This window comes from Diplotaxodon limnothrissa, linkage group LG18 (genome assembly GCF_057381915.1).
Source record: "Diplotaxodon limnothrissa isolate DT_005_m linkage group LG18, D_limnothrissa_male_GT1.1, whole genome shotgun sequence".
Lineage (NCBI taxonomy): Eukaryota > Metazoa > Chordata > Actinopteri > Cichliformes > Cichlidae > Diplotaxodon > Diplotaxodon limnothrissa.
Genome location: NC_140613.1, coordinates 35,946,205 through 35,963,836, shown reverse-complemented (window position 1 = coordinate 35,963,836; position 17,632 = coordinate 35,946,205). Strand labels below are relative to the sequence as shown.

Genomic DNA, 17,632 nt, shown 5'->3' with positions numbered 1-17,632 from the left:
TATTATTATTAGTAGTAGTTGTAGAATTTCGCACTTTTGCTGCAGAAAAAGGTTTTTGTCTTTAAGGGGTCCCACTAGAATGGACCTATACAGTACTGTATGTTGTAAAGTGTGTGAATAAAATTATAATAATTAACAATACAACAACTTTTGTATCTTTATCGTCTTCATTTTAATATCATTTTTGAAAGGGTCATATAAGATATTATACTTTTAAGGATAAATATGCACTATCTTGTTCTTGTGCTGATGCCTTTTCGTGTGTTTTCTACAGTCATTGTGTGTGACCAATTATTCCCATGAGTTTAATGTGCTTTTATTTTGTAGACGTCGGCGGGAAGTTCCCGTTTCCGTACTGTAGCGCGTGAACCTGACGGCGGCGAGTGTAGTCAGGCGGCGGAGGGACACGCGCGTAGGCTTTGCACACACAAAGAAAGGTATCTAACAGGAGATATTTGTGTAACGGCTCATAATATTGTAACACTGTGTGTCGCGTGTATGTTGCGGAGGGCGTTAGTCTGACAAATGCGCCCTTTAATCGTCAGAGGAGAGTTTAGGACTGTGTGCATCCTGTGGCTGGGTCAGTGTCGACGGATGTAGCTTTAAAATGCGAGGAAAAGCTTTGAGCGAACGGCGGGTTCTGTTTGTTTCTTTCTGACGTCGTAATGTGAGGCCTGAGAAGCAGCTCGACAGCCCGAAGGAGCTTCCTGACTCCTTTATCCGAAAGTTCCCCGCAGCTGAACATTGTTGCGGTGTAGCATCGGGGTTCGACTGCGACATCGCCCCGCCGATGCGTTTCTGCTTTTCCACTCACGGGTCGGTGTGAGGTGGTGTTTTGGTCCCTGGTGTTGACCAGAGCCGGGCCCAACTGCTCCATCAGATGTTTCCTTTGTCGCTGCCCAACGAGCTAAAAATAACAGGCAACATTAGCTCAGGCCGCAGAGGTTCCTCACACGGAGGATTTAAACTAGTCCAACCAGTTTACTCGGCCAGTGTCGCTCCAGGCCTGAGCCGTAATGTGATGGAGGCAGCCATGGCTGCACACTAGAGCTTTACAGTCCATAGATAGAAAACGCCAACCTGTTACAGTTAACGCGTGTATCCTACGAACATTTCAGTGCAGTTAGAGCTTGAACTCAGTGGCAGCCGTGGACGTGTTAGTGGACCGTGTCAGCTGTAGTAGGTGGATTTAATACGTCAGAGTCCTGCAGCAGCTCGAATAATTTCGTTTTATTATGAAATATCATTTTAAATGAATGTTCATTTCCCAGGCTCGGTATGTCGGATGAAGATTCCCGTGCCAGCACAAGCTCTTCCTCTTCTTCCTCTTCGACCCATCAGCAGCAACAGCAGGAGGCGAACCCCCCAAAGAAAAAGGACAGTAAAGCCAGCATGAGCAAAACCTCCAAACATCTGTCCACCAGTGCTAAGAGGTGAGTGCAGTGATGCTGGGTGGAGTAGAAGAGCGGCGCCTGTGATGTCACACAAGATAAGCTGGCAGCGTGGAAAGTTTGACGTGACTGTTGCAGGCGTGGGTTTGTGGTGATCTTTGCAGAGTAGCTTCGTTTCTGGTTATCGTCATTCCTCTTTGTGGACTTACAGTAACGCGTTTTACTGACTCCGATCTGATTTTGCAGAATTCAGAAGGAATTGGCTGACATCACCTTGGACCCTCCACCAAACTGCAGGTGAGTCGTTTGTAACACCTGGCTCTCTGACGTGTTTCTCGTGTTTTATCTTCTCGAATAAAGACTTTATGATCTGTCACAAGTTAGTTTTTCACTGCACAGAATTCTTTAGTCATGTTCATGTCGACGTCTGTGTGCGAGAGTGGAATAAAAATAAGACCTGTTTGTGGGCTAACAAATGATTGATGAGCACTTCCTAATTAGATCCTCTTTCTCAACTGTCTTATTTGTGGTCGTTGAACAAGAAAAACCAACTTCTAACCTCATGATTATGTCAGAATATCACTGGAAACGCTCAGGCATTTAAAAGGAAAATAAAATAACCAGCTACACTGAAAGCAGACTGTTTTCTAGCTGACTGGAGGGAAAAGCTGTCCAGGTGGAGGTCTTTATCTACATCTGCTCGGTGTACATCTGTGGAACCTAGAGGTTTGGAGGAACAGGCTCCTGGTGGGGATTCAGGTGTCCTGCTGGTGGAACAGCTTGTTTGCCAAATGTCAGACAGGTCTGGCAGGTTTGGCTGCAAAAGTGAATGATGAGCATGTGCTGCATGTGGCGCAGCTACTGGAAGTCTCCTGCTTTTATTTAACATCCTGTATGCTGCCGAGGAGTTTCAGTCAGCACACACCTGGCTTTGCAGAGCTTCCTTAAGTCTGTTTGTTAGGCATATCATCATGGGATGGATTCTTCTGTGCCGCTGAAGTGAAGCCGGTACAGGCTTTTGTTTTTGTTGACACAGTAAGTACTCCGAGCCGAGCCAGGGGTTGGAAGGTACGAGGCTCTGGCTGACTCGATGCTCCCGGCTTCTCCCAGCAGGTTATTGGCTGCAAAGTAGGAGGTGTGTGTGTGTGTGTGTGTGCGCGTGTGTGTGTGTGCGTGTGTGCGCGTGTGTGCGCGCGTGTGCGTGTGTGCGCGCGCGTGTGTCTGTGCGTGCGTGTGTGTGCGCGTGTGTGCGTGTGTGTGCGCGCGCGTGTGCGTGTGTGCGCGTGTGTGTCTGTGCGTGTGTGTGTGCGTGTGCGTGTGTGTGTGCGTGTGTGTGTGTGTGCGCGTGCGTGTGTGCGTGTGTGTGTGCGTGTGTGTGTGCGTGTGTGTGTGCGTGTGTGTGTGTGTGTGCGCGCGTGTGATCCTTGTACCCCTTGTTTGTTTGTTTTTCATACAAACCAAGTTATTACACATTATCATTTCAGTGCTGTGACTCATTGTTCTGCTTTCTTGGTTATGCGACTGATCATGACCTGTAGTTGGAGCTGTTGTAGGAGTGAAATCCTTTTACTCCCCTATTATCTGCAACATCAGTAAAGCTGTGTTGTATTCCTCTTCCTTATTCTCACTCTTCTTCCAGCATCTCTTGTAGAAATACTTTTTCGAACACCCGTCTTTATTGCTAAGCTGTTTTTATCCCTCAGCTGTAGTTGAAGTTGGTGTAAACCTGCAGTTCAGAGACAGAAGACATGACAAATACAAAAGCTTCTAACAGCAAATGTGGAACAGCTCACATCCAACACGCTGAACGTGTGCATAACAAGACCTCTTTACCCGCTGACCCTTAAACTATGTTTCCACTGTTCCTTTAATATCCAGAGAGCTCATCAAACTGGTTAGCCCACACTGGCACTTAACCAGTCTTTGTTCAGCCTGCACCAGTATCTCCTTTGCGCTTCAGCCGGTGAGTTGAGGATGTGATAAGCTTTTTATGGGATGGGGACTCTGCTGCGCGTCCAGGTGAACAACCTGGACAACCAAGTTTGTGAATGCTTTCAGCTCAGGTGTTTAAAATTGATACCACAGGTGCATCTACTAAAACTCTGGGGCGAGGTTGAATCCCAGCGAGCTTGACCTGGAGGTCAGAGGTGGCTGAGTCCAGCTAGGCAGTGATCAGTAATGTTCCCAGGCTCCTCCACAGGCTTCTTGGCTGTTCATCCTTCGATTTACTGCAGGTTCAGTGCTCAAGTTATTTATTTCGTTCTGTATAGAAATAAAGGGCCAAGCACGTCAAAGAGAACAAAACACGAAGAAGAAAATCTGAGGGGTGTTTAACATTCTCACCGTGCTCCTCAGATTAGCTTCTAATCTGCCACAATGCCGTCTTTGTTTTGACTGAGCTGCTGCTGTTCTCTCTTTATTTGTTTAGAAGATGGAAATGATTTAGAAACTTTTGTTTTTTCAGACAAAACTATTTAGTGACCTCAGCGACTGACACACCGAGTGAGCAAAATTAAGGTGTGTGTGTGTGCGTGTGTGTGTGCGTGTGTGTGTGCGTGTGTGTGTGTCCTCTCAGACTGAATGATTCTGTTCAGTTTCACAGTTTAAATAAACTCTGTTCGTGCACATCATGATCAGTAGGTTTGGGTTCTTCCTGCTTCATTTGGAATCTGCTCATCAGAGTAGGGCTGTTCCATGTAACCATATATATCACATGACGATATAAAAACATCCATTGTTTCATTTTATGCTATCGTTTGTTTCGTGGTGTCGCAAAATAAACTGTTTACAGCAATATATTTTCATGTTTTGATGTCACTGTAGTGGCTATATTAATTAGTTCTCTCTCTAATATTTAAAATAACCACACTACGGACGGACAAGCGCCTGTTTTTATGCGTTGTCGTTAGCAACAACGACGGTAAAACAATCGCGTGTCCGCTTGTTTATGTTCCACATAAACCTTTCACAATAAAGCTCAAGATCCTGTTGAGACTTTTCAAAATAAACTGAATCACATGAAAGATGCAGATAATTTACGGATGAGAAGTAAAAAAAGAGCTGCCAGGTGCTAAAAAATAAAGCTTAGACTCAAACGTTAGAACTTTTCCCCGCAGCACGCCGTGTAATAAATACTCACAAAGAAAACGGCGCCGTTACAACTTATGTCTAAAAATGTGTCGTTTCATGCGTCGTTAAAACTCCAGCTACACGACGCCCAGCTGGAAACACGTCACACAAGTCGAGCTGCCTGAGATTCACAGAATTGTTACATTTGTGTGATTTATATCGTTATCAGGACGGTAGATGTCTTATATCGGGACATGAGATTTTGGTCACATCGCACAGCCCTACATCAGAGTATGAGCCAGCTGTGCACTGCAGATGTTGCTCACATGCTGTTGAGTCACTTTGTCGTCTCATTTCTGTCAGAATTCGTCGGCACCCCGTTTCCACTCTTCAAATGGACATTGGAGAGAAGTCTTGTGACTAGTTTCCCTCGTCGTCAGCACTCCTCTGTTAACAATAAGACACTGACCACTGGGAGTGCTGCACACGCCCCCTTTTCCTTTACTACAGCCGTCACAGGCGCACTGCCTCCTGCTCTGTGCTGCTTTCATTCACTGTTTCATTGCTGTTTTTCTCCATGCTGCCTCTTTGATTTAGTGCTTGCTTCCCAATTCTCTTGTCTTGTGCTTGCAAACATCATATCTCCTCTTGGGATGTTGCCAGATTGCTGACGTTCCACAGTCAGTGCACAGTAGGGTTGCCAACTCCCTGAAAAATAAATAAGGGACACCTCGTGGCCAGGGCCGGGCAACCCAGTTGTCTTCACCCTTCCCAGTGTGGTAGCTCTTTTTTTGTGTGTGAAATTATTTTTTAACCATTTGACTTGAATTTGATTTAAGCAGATGCATATTCTTTGTGATATGACCATATGGGAAACAAATGATCATTTAGCCATTTATTTTTAGCTCAAAATGACAACATTAACACAATAAAACAGGTCTCTTTCTTAAACAGAAGCCTGTCATGCTTAACTTTTGAGAATATAAGTAAATCTTTCTTTAAAAAGAACTCTGTCCTGCTTAACTTAAAATTATATAAATTAATAGAAAACAATAGAACGAAAAATATTCTTGTAACTGTGCACATTTAGTGCATATAGTACAATTGGCTTCAGCTGAGGTATTATTTCAGCTTTTCTAAAGCTAATCAGCTGCTCCTGTTTGTAAACCCGCTTGTTCCCATGATTACGCATCATAACTCATCATCATTATTCATCTATGTATTACTTTTATGTATTAGTCATCAATTTGTTGTAATCATCTATCCTTGCAGTTGTTTATTACACAAAATAAATTATATTATTACACTTCTGGCCACATAGCGCTGATATTCACTGCACATGCCCATATTAACCTTAACCAGAGGGTTTAAAAAAAACAAACCAGTGTTTACATACCATATCTGCTTCTGCCGGCCTGGTGGACAAGAAATTGGTAAAGGGTTCCCCGAGCTTTCACGCCCCTCATGTTCTTCATGTGCCCACCAATAGAAGCATGCCTATGGAAAAAGTGCGCCAGCACACAGTGCAGTGCGCTTTATAGTGCACTTTTCCAGCCAGGTGTTTTCCTTTTCCCAGTCCTCCCTGTACTTTTGCAGCCTTTTTTTTTCTTTCTCTGAGCGAACAAACATTGCTGCTCTAATGCTGGGCTCACACTGATTTTTGAGTCGTGCGACCGATTTGGTGATCAGCCCGATTTTGGCCTTCATCGTGCATCGTGTAGTATACGTGGGGTAACGAGAAGTGATTAACACCTCACGACCAGCTCCCGATCATCAATCGCTCGTGAGGGTGTCACCGCAGCTGCTCACGCGCAAACACGTAAACGTCGGTGAAAAAGACGGTGCAGCACAGCTGTGCAGCGTGTGATCTGGACACAAGCGATGGAGGCACAACTTGTAGAACTTTGGAAAGCTCATCCGAGCCTTTTCCATGTGGCATCACAAAATGATCACGACCACAACAACCGTGAAAATAGTTGGATTTACATGCTGCTCAATCACAGCTGCCTGATCAATGTTTTTCATTAGCAATTTAGCAAAGTTGATGTGGTGGTTTGTGTGTCTGTGTGAGTGAAAGACAGAGAGAGCGAGCGACAGATTTTCCGTTATAACCTTCATTTTATGGAGGCACAGTGTGCCGTCCGAGACTTGCACCGCAGTGTCGGCGTTTGTTCCCCTGTTGGCCATGCTTGTTGTTGTGGTCATCGGTTGTCTTCCGGTATTTTCTCCGTAAGCGACCTTTCCTCAACCAATGAGATGAGCGGTAATCTGACTTGTCATACTCGAATTGTCATAAGTGTGCTGTCAGCTCATTGGTCACAAAGCAGGAGAGGGGCTGGGAATTATGTTTTCAAACAAAGTGTTAATTCCATTAAAAGTTATAGACTACTTTTGATTCTCACTGTATTACGGGACAAAGTGCGTCCCTTATTAGCTCAATACGGGACGTGTACTTTTGTTTCTAAATACGGGACGATTCCGTTTTTTAAGGGACGGTTGGCAACCCTAGTGCACAGGGAAGCTGAGGAATGTTTCAAGCTGTGTACAGTAGGGTAATCTGTGCTGCAGAGGTTTGGTAATGATTTATTTTAACATTTGCTGTGTCTTGTTGGTTCTCCTAATCACAGCTACAGAAACAGGCAGTTCCTAATGTGAGCCACATGCACACGAGCCCTCTGTTTAATAGCAGTGGCCACCTCGCTCCACGTGTCTGCAACAGTTTCTCTACAGCTATAAAGAAGCTCCCCAGTCTTTACACGTCCTTCACCTTTGACAGCCTCATAAAGCAGTGCTGAGCTGCTGCACATGGAGACTTTCACTTCCTCTAACCTGTCAGCAACTGATAGCTTCTTTGGACCAACATGTATGTGTGACGGATAATCTGAGCATTAAATATTAACCAGTTTAGAAGCCATATAAACACATCTGAGCATTTGGCAGCTTTTGTTCAGATACCTTTTGTTTTCCACGTGGAGAAGGTCTGAGTGCTGCGAGTGACAGATGGGTTTAAGATGGAGGTGGGATTAAATGAGGGATTGACCCTGAGCACGTCATTGTTTGCAGGGGTGAAGGACAGGCTGACAATGAGGTCAGGCAGGACTCTCAGAAGGCTGTGATGCTTGTGGTCTGTAATGAGCAGAGAGCCGTACAGGCGGAGGCACGTGAGAGGGAGACGGTTAGAACAGCCAAGCTGCGAGCGAGTAGAGGAAGTGAAGGTGGGTTTAAAAAGCTGCGAAAGAGAAAGTTTACACGGTGGAGATGGCGAAGCTGGAAGTGGCAGAGCTGAAGATGCTAAGATCTACAGACTGAACAAGATTAGACTGAAGTGCTTAAGAGGGACGGCTCAGGTGGAGCATTTCAGAGACCCTGTTAGAGGTGACGTGGTTTGGACGTGTGCAGGGAGGGATGGTGGATGAATACGGAGCTCCATCCTCCCCTTGTTGATGGAAGGAAATGGATGGGACAGTTAATGAGTACACCTACAGTAAACAGGCACGTGGGGTTCTTTTTTGATTTATAGCCCGTGAAAGAGTTTTGGAGCCTGTGTGGGTTCGATGTACGTGTCTGGACGTTTTCCTCGGTTATTGATTTCCATTTTATTTGAGCCTAAAATAGAGTTTTTGTTTCTGGATGGATGATGTATCACTCTGGATCGTTTTCAGTGAGGCAGTGTCAGCGCTACAACATGAGATTCATAAAGCACTGAGAGAACATTTACAGGCTGATCCGTTAGATTCAATTGGAGGTTCTGTAAGGAGCGTGGAGCTGTTGCATTGCAGAGCGTTCTCACTCCCGAGGCGTAACATGTCGACGTTTTGTCACGTCCCGCGGCGTTCCTGAGGAACGCGAAAGGAGACCTTCGGCGTTCTTATGGTACGCGGCGGGTTATGGATGGAATCCAGTGCAATAGACGTTCCAGCCCTGTATTCCAGCCCTAAACCTAACCTTATCCCTAGCCCTGACCATAACCTTATTCCTGACCTTAACCAGGTCTTTAATGATGTTAAATAGCGTGTTTCTAAGCGATTTGAAGAAAAAGAGCGAACATGTGTAGATTCAGTCCAGACGGTTCTCATATGTCCTCTTTTTTCCGCGGTCGTCATTTAGGAACGTGGTGGGTAGCCGAAAACGTAATATGGTGACGATTTGTCACCTAGCGTAAAATGTTACGCTTTGGGAGTGAGAACGGGTTGTGCATTGAGCCTCCTCTCTGCAGTCATTGGACTGTGTCAGTCAGGCAGCTTATTACAGTGTTTCTGAGAGAGCAAAGGTTTGAGTTGGAGCAGAATAAGAGGCTCATTCAAACATGAGCGTTGATTAATGTGGACTCTGTGCTGAGGCAGGAATATTGGGAAAAGGGAGCAGTCGTCAGCGTGGGCTTTGAGTGTGACAAGAAGGCTGTGTGCAGGGTAACGATGCCAGAGGACCACAGCCTGATACAGGATACACACTGATACTGAATCACTTCAGGGTTTATTGGAGGTTCATGTAATGCTATTCATTACCCAAATGTAAGTAATTACAGGGAGACCATCAGCCTTGCTCAGTATTTGTCTGGATGAATGAACTGCATTAGGGCTTCATCCTGCCACATGAAGCATCGTCCCTCCACACTTTTTGCTTCAAAGTCGGATCATCAGGTCATGAATTACCCCGTCCAGCTTTTCCTGTCCCAGTGTTGACAGTGTTGATATCATAATCCTGCCCTTTCTTCAGTTGTTATTGAGAGAGAAACGACATGCAGTGCTGTTAGTGCAGTGAAAGCAGTCTGTACCCAGGATGCTCTCAGCTGTGATCAGTGTTCGGCTTCATTTGTTTACACAAACAGACACTTGAGGTTGCAGAAATGCTGCGTGTGGACGCGCTCGCTAACACAGCCACTGTTGCATTTTTTCCAACAAAACAAATCGAGGTGCTGAGTCGGTTTTGTTCTGGAACCTTTGAACCATCCGCCGGATGTTTGTCATATGGGAACGTGGCCATAATAAGAGACTGTGCGTTGCATTTACTTTGTAAGACACACACACTGATGTGTCTTAGTTTCAGGGTTCGTACGGGTGCTTGAAATCCTTGAAAATGCTTGAATTTCAGATGTGGTGCTTAAAAGTGCTTGAAAGTGTAACTGCATTTCATTCTCCACAAATAACTGTCTCACTGAATAGTTTTATTTTTTAATAGATAAAGAAATAAAATGAGTAAAATGTAAAAGCAAAATGTCTCTGCCTGGGCTGCCTTGCACCTCTGTGGCTCTGTTTCAATATGTGACCCCGCCCCTCCCCTAACTGTGGGGATGAGTGCGCTAACATACCTGCAGCTGCTGTTTTAATGAGTGTTTGATGGAAAACAACAATGGCGGAGTTTGCGCTCTGCAGTCACATGATAGGTGAGTCCTAGTAAATAATTTCCCAGTACGTGTACGTTACACATGCTCATTTTTAACATTATGATGATTATTTTGCTGTCAAACCTGCTGGAGAAATGATTGAAGTGCACTGAGTGTGATGCAATGCGGCAGCGCTGTTATACAGTTAGTTATGGCCTGGACATTTATGGAATATGCTGTGAACTTAGCTAACATTACTTAGCAGTAGCAGTAATATGAGTTACTCACGTGAAAGCTTTAAACATTAGCCCGTTACACAACTAGCCAACTTCAGGCTTTCTGATGAACCCTCTGGGGTCGACGGACGCAACATGTGGCATGTGGTTGTTTAGGAAGAGGGGGATTTTTAGGAGTGACACGGGCGAGAGACAGCGAGTGAAAGAAAGAGAGAGCGAGTTTTGAAACATGATAGATTTGTGTTTGGAGTCAAGTTAGTGTGTCGTCTTGTGTAGTTAGTGTGTGTGTGGTTGTTGTTTTGTTTTGTGTGTCAGTTCTACAAGTGAACGTCACAGTTGCTGTAAAAAAGCCACCAAAGGCAGATTGCAGTGTAAACGCTGCCTCCACATGGAAAACAAGTAAACAGTACCATAAAGCTTTGTTGTTTGCAAAACTTGTGCATATTTTTAAAAATGTACAAAATGTACAATTTCTATTTGATTCTTTAAACATGTTTGTGGTTTTTACAGTCAGAAATATCACTTTTTTCTACTCATGTTTTAAATTTTGTCTGAATGTAGATAAATTGTGCCGATACAGTTTGTCAAAATGAGAAAGTAACAGATTGGCAAGATAAACCGTTTTTAAAGGTGAAATATAGAGAACAAATCAAAAGTAGTTCACATTTTCACATCTTAATTTTTAAGTGAAATGTGCATTTTGAGTTTATACATAAAAAGCTTGCTGGAAAAGCTTGAAAATGGACCTTGAAAGTGCTTACAAAGTGCTTGAATTTGACCCTGAAAAAGGCGTATGAACCCTGTGATCCTGTTATTTTGCAGTCAGGGAAAACCCCTGTGCCACTCCATACGTTCATCCCATAGGTGATTTAAAAACAAGTTGTCAGTTCAGTCACACATCTGTCCGTCCTTCCTTCCTTCCTTCCTTCCTTCCTTCCTTCCAACAGTTAAGAGGAGATAAATTGATGAACCTGTGTCTGGGATCAGTTACATTCAGCCTGAACAGCTACTACTGCCTGATTTATTAATTTGATTTCACACAGTGTGGAGACACTTTAGTTTTTATAGATCGGGAGGTCATTGGTGTGCTGTGGATGTTTCCAGCATGTTGTCCTCTGCTCAGTGTTAAAGGTCAAAGAAAAACACGCAACAGCTGAAATGTTCTTGCATGTTGCAGAGGTCACCAGGGGAGGGCTCCCATATTGAAAGGAATGACAACAGTGATGCAGTATTATTGCCCACACGAAGCACTGAGTGGGCTTTATGTTCACAAAGAGGAGCTGCAGCCTCACCGGTACATTTAAGAAAGGCTGTGCAATGTATCGAATATACTCGCCGTATCACGATGGTTACTATGGCTTCCTCCTAACCATCGAGTATAGGTTACCATGGCAATATTAAGCTTCCTGCACGTCATTCACTGTGAGGCTTTTTCTTCTCCCAACGCTCTGAATGCATCAATTAACCCCCCTCCCAACCAGAAAGTGTTCTACCCTGCGCTGAGCACGCGTTTCTCAGTCTGGATTTTGATGTCGAACAAAATGCGACAATCTGCAAAATATGCTGTGAAAGTATTGCTGCAAAAGGGAGCAGCACCACGAAATTATTCCACCAGCTGAAAAGTCATCGACTGCAAAATGAAGACAGTTTTAAACATGTGAACGTCTCCCCACACACCAAAGAAACCTCTGAATAAACCAGCTGTGATACGAACTACGACTATCGCTGAGTCCATGTTATTGCTTATCAAATGTGAAGTATATTTGTGCTCTTCTTTTGCTGCTGGTTCAGTGAAGTTTGGTCGGAGTGTGACGAAACCTGCAGCTTTGGAATCTGTGCGAGCTCAGCTTTAAGACAACGTGCCGTTTGTTTGGCTGCATGAAGTCAAGAGTTCATGGCTTTGTTGTTTGTGTTTACATACGTGTTGCAAAACATGACTGCTCTTTAACTGTTTGGTGGTTGTAGAAATGGTTTATACGAGCTTTTAGCTGAGATTCTGAGGTTTCTGTGGTTACCACACATGTTGATATTTACATCAAAAACTTGACTTGATGGAGGCTCAAACTGCAGCTCACCCCCTCTGCCCCCAGGACTGCAGGTATTGGGGCTCAAGACATTATAACAAGTGCTCAGGGAGGGGCGGGGCCATCTGCTGTGAGAGAAGGAAGACAGGATAAAGACATGCTGTGGAAGAGAGACAGAGATTAATGACAGGTATGATTCAATGCAGAGAGGTCTGTTAATACATAGTGAGGTAGAAACACTCAATGCATCATGGGAATCCCCCGGCAGCCTACACCTATTGCAGCATAACTAAGGGAGGATTCAGGGTCACCTGGTCCAGCCCTAACTATATGCTTTAGCAAAAAGGAAAGTTTGAAGCCTAATCTTGAAAGTAGAGATAGTGTCTGTCTCTTGAATCCAAACTGGAAGCTGGTTCCACAGAAGAGGGGCCTGAAAACTGAAGGCTCTCCCTCCCATTCTGCTTTTAAATACTCTAGGAACAACAAGTAGGCCTGCAGAGCGAGAGCGAAGTGCTCTAATAGGGTGATATGGTACTACAAGGTCATTAAGATAAGATGGGGTCTGATTATTTAAGACCTTGTATGTGAGGAGCAGGATTTTGAATCCTGGATTTAACAGGAAGCCAAAACAGGAGAAATCTGCTCTCTCTTTCTAGTCCCTGTCAGGACTCTTGCTGCAGCATTTTGGATTAGCTGAAGGCTTTTCAGGGAGTTTTTAGGACTTCCTGATAATAATGAATTACAGTCGTCCAGCCTGGAAGTAATAAACGCATGAACTAGTTTTTCAGCGTCACTCTGAGACAGGATATTTCTAACTTTAGAGATGTTGCACAAATGGAAGAACGCAGTCTTACATATTTGTTTAATATGTGCGTTGAAGGACATGTCCTGCTCAAAAATGACTCCAAGGTTCCTCACAGTGTTACTGGAGGCCAAGGTAATGCCATCCAGAGTAAGAATCTGCTTAGATACCATATTTCTAAGATATCTCGATATATATCGCGATAAAGCCTAAAAATAGATCGTCCTTATATCGCCCAGCCCTAATAGGAAGTAATAGAATATCTGTTGTTGGCACAATCTGGATCTTGACTGATGCCTCGTGTCAGTTAAACTAGGATATTGATCTGGTCAGTTAAGTAGCAGAGGACGCTGTCAGTCAGTTTCAGTGTTAATGGAAATGACAACAGCTGCAACAATGAGACAGGAATGCTTGTACAGGTGGAGCCCACTGACATGCTTCCACTCCTCAGCTTTTGAATGTTTTTTCACTAGTTTCATATTTGGTCAGGGTCACTACTGGCAGCATGAGGCGATGCCCTGGAGAGGTTAGACATACAGGAACAAAGACAATCATTTGTGCAACCTTTGATTGGACAGCACGGGTGTCAGCTGGCTGAGTCAGAGACATGATTATTCAGTGACATACAATAACTCCTCCCGACATTTATTCATAACCAGCATGTATCAGACGTTAGCCATCAGTTAATACTGCAGCTTTCACCGATGGGTTTCAGTTTGTGTTGCTTGATAAATGCGTTGCTCTGCTCTGCCTTCACAGCAGTCATGCTGAAATATTGAGGCAGTGGGCCCTGATGCCAAACCAACGATGAGGTATGACAACAAGGGACAGTCCAACAGCAAATACTGCGTTACCTGTGCTGTGTTGTATTGCATACAAATGACGCCACAGCAGGTGCTCGTGGAAAAGAGGCAGCGGTGATCTGAGTGATTATGGGGGTGGCTGTAGCTCAGGAGGTAGAGCAGGTCATCTGCTGATTGGTGGCGTGAGCTGTCATGTTAAAGCAGACTTCTCTTTTTACCTGCACTCGCTGTCTCACCTGTCTCCTGTATATTTTCTGCCTTATAATCAGTCTGTGTGATTATAGCTGCAACGCTTCAGATGACGTCTGATTCCCTCGTTGCAAGTCAGACAAAAATGTCTTTTCATTTAAGAATGAAGCAAACATCAGCCTGCAGAATCATGCAAGAAGGCAAAAATGCTGCTCAGAGCTGATTTAGCTCTAAGAATATTTGACTCATTGCTTTACCTGTTCTTTCTTTAATAGCTTTGTTTTAGTTTGGAAGGAGGAGCGGCACATAAATGTCCGGCCCTTCATTGTCCTGTATCTGTCAGCACTACAGCACTGCCTGACATTTCTTTCTCCTGTCGCCACCAAGAACACAGACGCGGTGACGCGGTGCTGTTTGTGTCCCTGAAACCTGATGTGTGCGTCACATGATTTTAAAATAAAGCGCCTCGAGGCGACTTTTGTTGTGATTTGGCGCTATATAAATAAAATAGAATTGAAAATGACTGTGTGTCAATATTGGTTCATTTAAACATTCGTTTGTGTTTTACGTGAAGTTTTCCATGAAACAAATCGTGTTTTTCTCCACGTTTGCGTCGAACGTCCTAATGAATGAAAAGGCAAACTGTGAGGTGTATCTGGTGTTACTCTGTCAGGCATCCAGTGATGTGAAAACACCGCCAGCGTTAACGTGTCTAACTAGCTGCTGTTGGATCCCATCTACTGCTCAGTCCTTGTGTTGTCTGCACAGCCATGTGAAGTCCATGTCCCAGTCTACTGACAGTGACTCATATGGTTGTAACGAGCAGTGATGTGGGGATTAAAAACAGGGCTTTTAGATGAAACAACACTTCCTGCGTGTCAGCCCAGTTGGAGCTGTCATTTTGAAAGTTACACAGTTGATGCCGAGTGTTTGTTCCAGCCTGTTGGTGTGTAACGAGGAACGACACTGTGTGATGGTTGGATATACTGATGCTTATACTGATGTTTCAGGTGTTTTCCAGGACCCGTGCATGACGGCTGTCATCTTACATCCTCTGCAAAAGCACCAGTGTACTTTTTTACGATGTGGAGATATCATTACTACCACAGTGCTGTGCATTTACGTTGCCTCGTGCAGGCAGAGACGAGCCCAGACATGCCCCCCCCCCCCGACCATTTAATACACACCTTCACACCTTCTAGAAGTCATAAGCCTTTAAACACACAGCACTAGTGTCAGAGGTTTGTTCCTGATGAGTGGAGAGACTGCAGTGTGGGCGTGCTCTGACTTCACTGTTAGAGTAGTGTTTGTAGAACTTCTTGTCTTTCAAGTGCCAGGAAGATGATGTTGTTGTGTGTGTGTCACATTTGGTGTATAAGAAAACTGATGCGAAGATGAACAAACATTTATGAAGGTGTGGGGTGTCTGAGTAACACACTGTGGTAAACTGTGCAGTGATACTGTTTTAGTTTCAAAGTAACCGTTTCATTTCATCCCCAGAGTGAAGACTGAAATAAAACCTCAGTGCTGAGCTTGTGTATCATTGAAGAACCACTAAGTACTTGTTTGTGTTCTCCAGCGCCGGCCCTAAAGGAGACAACATCTATGAGTGGAGGTCCACCATCCTGGGCCCTCCAGGCTCCGTGTACGAGGGGGGAGTGTTCTTCCTGGACATCGCCTTCACACCAGACTACCCCTTCAAACCACCCAAGGTGAAACTGAATGCTTGCTATTCAAAAGACATGAACGAATGTTTTATTTCAGATTGTTCACTAGAGGGCGCCTCTGTCCTGTGGAGAGTAGCTACATGAATTTTAGCAGCTTAACTAAGTTTCAGACCTCATGTGGAAACAGTTTAGCCTCATGTGTGACTCTTTTCAAAGAGTGTGTGGGGAGGGGGGGCATGTAGTGCTGGCCTTTAAACCCACGAGCTGCTGCTCTTCTGTAATGTTGACTCTTGAGTGACACTTGATTGTAACGAGCTGTATTTTTATGGAGTTTCTACCTGTGTGATCAGGTGACGTTCCGTACGAGGATCTACCACTGCAACATCAACAGTCAGGGCGTGATCTGTCTGGACATCCTGAAGGACAACTGGAGTCCCGCCCTCACCATCTCCAAGGTCCTACTGTCCATCTGCTCCCTGCTCACTGACTGCAACCCAGGTGAGAGCTTCACGTGCATACAAACTCTGTTAGACTTACAAAACCGAGATATCGAAGCGTGGATCAGATCCTGTCCAGATATCGACGAAGCCAGGGTCTTCACTGCAGTTGTAGCTTCTACTCTGACATGCAGCAGAGCGCTAACGTTGGCAGCAGAGTCATCAGTTTAGATGCATGTGCGGCTTGCTGCAGCTTTACCGTAGTCAAATGAATCAGCACGTCTGAAAAGCTCGACAGCAATGCTGTTTCTCTCAGCCGCATCAGGAAAGCTTCTCTTGTACTTAACATAATGTGCAGTTCCATGAATTTCAGTGTTTGGGTCCTGATACTCCACGGTGTGTTCAACAGCTGCCACATAAAAACTGAAAATAGGACCATTTTTGTGTTCCAGCTTTAAAATGAATAAAGACCTTTTGTCATGTTGTTTTCATGCTTTATCCATGTAGGACTTCAAAGGAAGCTGTGGTACAATGTAACTGATCAGGTTAAACTCCTGTGGCGTGGTGGTGCAGTGGGAAGTACTGGTTTGACCCACAAGCAGATAAGACGTTGGGCTTCTACATCAGCCACGACGTGTAGCTTCAATGGTAGAATAAATGTGACCAGCTGTGAGCGCTCAGTAAGGCTGTATTTCAGACCAGTGCGTGTCCACGGTGAGCACTGTGGAGTGTCCTGGGCCAGAGGGGTTTTTTCTTCTACGTAACAACAAAAAAAACACACACGACATTCAGCCTGTGTGTGTTTGTGATGACCGGTTTCATCCCAAACAGGACTGTCACCCACACACAGCTCTGTGTACTTTGCTGTAGTTTTTCAGCCCAGCTGGAGGTGTGTAAATAAAGTAACGTGTTGTTGTTTTGTTGACAGCTGACCCTCTGGTTGGAAGCATCGCCACACAGTACACAACAAACAGACCTGAACACGACAGGATAGCCAAACAGTGGACCAAACGCTACGCCACATAGTGGCCCGAGCTGCTGCTGATTGGACGACCTGGGAGGAGGATTTGTTTTTTTAATCTTGGAACTGAAGTCTTCAATCCTGACATTATGTTGTTTATTGTATTAAGTTATCCTTTGGCCTGACTATAATCAGATCTGCCAGTAGCACATTTAGTGTCTCCTCTTTGAATAGTTTGCCCGTGCTTGACGATGGGCATTAATACTTAACTACTAGATGAAATGTGTCAGCATGATTCCCAGTCAGTGGTGTCAGTGTAAATTTCCACTTGTATTAAACTTCCAGTTAGTGTTGCGAGCTGCAGCCGTAGTTTACAGGCTGCACTTCTCAGTATTTGTGTGCTGCTGAGAATAAAGAGAAGCTAACGTTTACCAGCACCCATTTCTGCTTAAGCTCATTCACATATTGAAGTGACCGTCTGAAGGTTTTCTTACTTTGTCACAGCGAGCAGTCACTCAAACACTGGGATAACTGCGCTGGGACCCGAGGGCCGCTCTGGCGTTTGCTGCCACGCTCAGACTTAGAGAAAGTTGTTTCCACATGTAGACGTGTTTAGGTGGATGTTGGTTGTGGTTTGTGTTCTGTACCGATGAAGAGCAGCACTGTTTCTCCCTTTAAGGATTAAACATGACCAACCAAAGCGACCCACTTGTTTCCCATCATTTCAGGA

The 17,632-nt window shown here is 44.7% G+C and overlaps 1 protein-coding gene across 3 annotated transcripts; it reads left to right on the top strand.

Annotated features, from left to right (window-relative positions):
• The first annotated feature begins 376 nt into the window (after window positions 1-376).
• On the top strand, window positions 377-17,625 carry LOC146614090 (ubiquitin-conjugating enzyme E2 E1-like). Of its 3 annotated transcripts, none has more exons than XM_085379032.1 (6): window positions 377-437; window positions 1,272-1,433; window positions 1,638-1,688; window positions 15,417-15,549; window positions 15,855-16,002; window positions 16,870-17,625. In XM_085379032.1, the coding sequence occupies exons 2-6, from the start codon at window positions 1,279-1,281 to the stop codon at window positions 16,965-16,967; spliced, it is 585 nt and encodes a 194-aa protein (XP_085235158.1). In that variant the 5' UTR covers window positions 377-437; window positions 1,272-1,278; the 3' UTR covers window positions 16,968-17,625. The 3 variants fall into 3 exon arrangements, with proteins under 3 accessions (XP_085235158.1, XP_085235157.1, XP_085235156.1); XM_085379031.1 differs by lacking the exon at window positions 377-437 and adding an exon at window positions 488-580; XM_085379030.1 differs by lacking the exon at window positions 377-437 and adding an exon at window positions 594-1,179.
• Window positions 17,626-17,632: the final 7 nt, after the last annotated feature.